Raw genomic sequence first — 1,469 nt, forward strand, 5'->3', positions numbered from 1 at the left:
AACGTGAGAGGGTCGAGCGGAGCAGCAAGGACCTCCCACGGAGCAGACTTGATCAAGTCGCGCACGTTGTCCTCGTCCACTAGATCCTCTCGCCAGTCTCCCAGCGGAGGCACAGGATCACGGAGAGGAATCAGCCACTCCATCGGCTTAGTGTAGTGGTGAAACAGCAGGTCCGCGTCCATCTCCACGATGCTGATCTGGCGGATGTCTTGCGCAGACCAGGGGACGATGTCGTGGCCGCGAAAGCTACGACGATCACGATAACCAGGGATCCACTCCGATCGGGGGACCGTAGTAGGCTGCAAAGCCGCTAGCTCAGCGTCCGACAGAGGACAGGATGGCATTCCAAATTTGTTCTTGGCGCGACTCGACTCCGGAGAACCACTGTCGTTTCCCGCGACGTCAGAGTCGAAGATGTGAGTTGAACCAGATGCGCCGGAGGAACTTTCGTCACTTTCAGAGTGCACGATTGCCTCAGAAGCTACAGGGAGCGACGAAGCCCCTCCGCCACCACTCTTAGCAGCCGATCGAACAGATCGGTGGAGATGACCAGGAGGACCAACGGAGGAAGAAGACGACATCGACCTGGTAGCCCTCTGGCCGACAGCCGCGGTAGACAGAAGTTCGATCGGGGATGCAGATACGGGAGCGTGACCGGAAGCGTTAGCTTGGGAAGAGCTTGAAGTCGATCGAGCAGCCTTGGAAGCACGGGTAGACGAGGTTGGAGACTCGGCTCCGGAGCGTGTCCGTTTATGGCCTGTTGCGGATGGGAGAAGGGACGCAATGCTGGACAACTTCCCCTGCGCCTGGTCCCGCTCGGCACGCAGATCGGTGATCTCCATGAAACGCTCGCCAAGTTGGCCGAGCAACTCGTCTCGCTGTACTGCCAGATCATCCCTTTCCTGCTGAAGCTTGGCGAACGCAGACTCGAGATCCTGACGCGACTTCTGGGACCTCTCGACTTTGTTGATCCGTTTTTCCAGCCGCGCGATGGTATCGCGAGCAGCTGAGACACGATCCTCTGTGACACGGGAAGCAGATCAGTACGACGAGGAAGAAAGGATGCAGACAAATACTCACGAGTAGCGATGTGTGCCGCCTTAGCCTGATCGCGTTGAGAGATTGCCGCCTGAGCGCGCTGAGACGCCTTCTGGAGATCCCGATCCAACGTTGATACTCGGTCTTGCAAGCGTCCAAGCTCAGCAGTATGGGTCGCGATCGTGGTATCAGCCACTCTCAAGCGACGCTCGTAGTTGTCGTTCAAGGTACGAAGACGACCGTTCTTGTGCTTGATCACGGCTTCGAGGCGAGTTACCTCGGCCTGCGCGGCTTTGAGAGATGTGGTCGATTCGCGAAGCTCAGAAGCGAGGGCAGATTGGCGATGGCGCGCAACTTGCAGATCAACTTGAGACTGCGTGAGCTGGGACTCCAAGTCCGCTATGCGACGAGCCGTATCAGGCGGAACGATC

The 1,469-nt window shown here is 58.1% G+C and overlaps 1 protein-coding gene across 1 annotated transcript; it reads right to left on the reverse strand.

Moving 5' to 3' along the window:
* Positions 1-32: 32 nt before the first annotated feature.
* PPTG_20468 (hypothetical protein) lies at positions 33-1,437 on the reverse strand (the record flags this gene model as incomplete). Its single annotated transcript, XM_008919275.1, has 2 exons — positions 33-1,021; positions 1,081-1,437. Coding segments are annotated over 2 exons (1,346 nt in total), but the record flags the coding sequence as incomplete, so codon positions are not given.
* Positions 1,438-1,469: the final 32 nt, after the last annotated feature.

The sequence above is a fragment of the Phytophthora parasitica genome, assembly GCF_000247585.1.
Source record: "Phytophthora parasitica INRA-310 unplaced genomic scaffold supercont2.642, whole genome shotgun sequence".
Classification (NCBI taxonomy): Eukaryota; Oomycota; class Peronosporomycetes; order Peronosporales; family Peronosporaceae; genus Phytophthora; species Phytophthora nicotianae.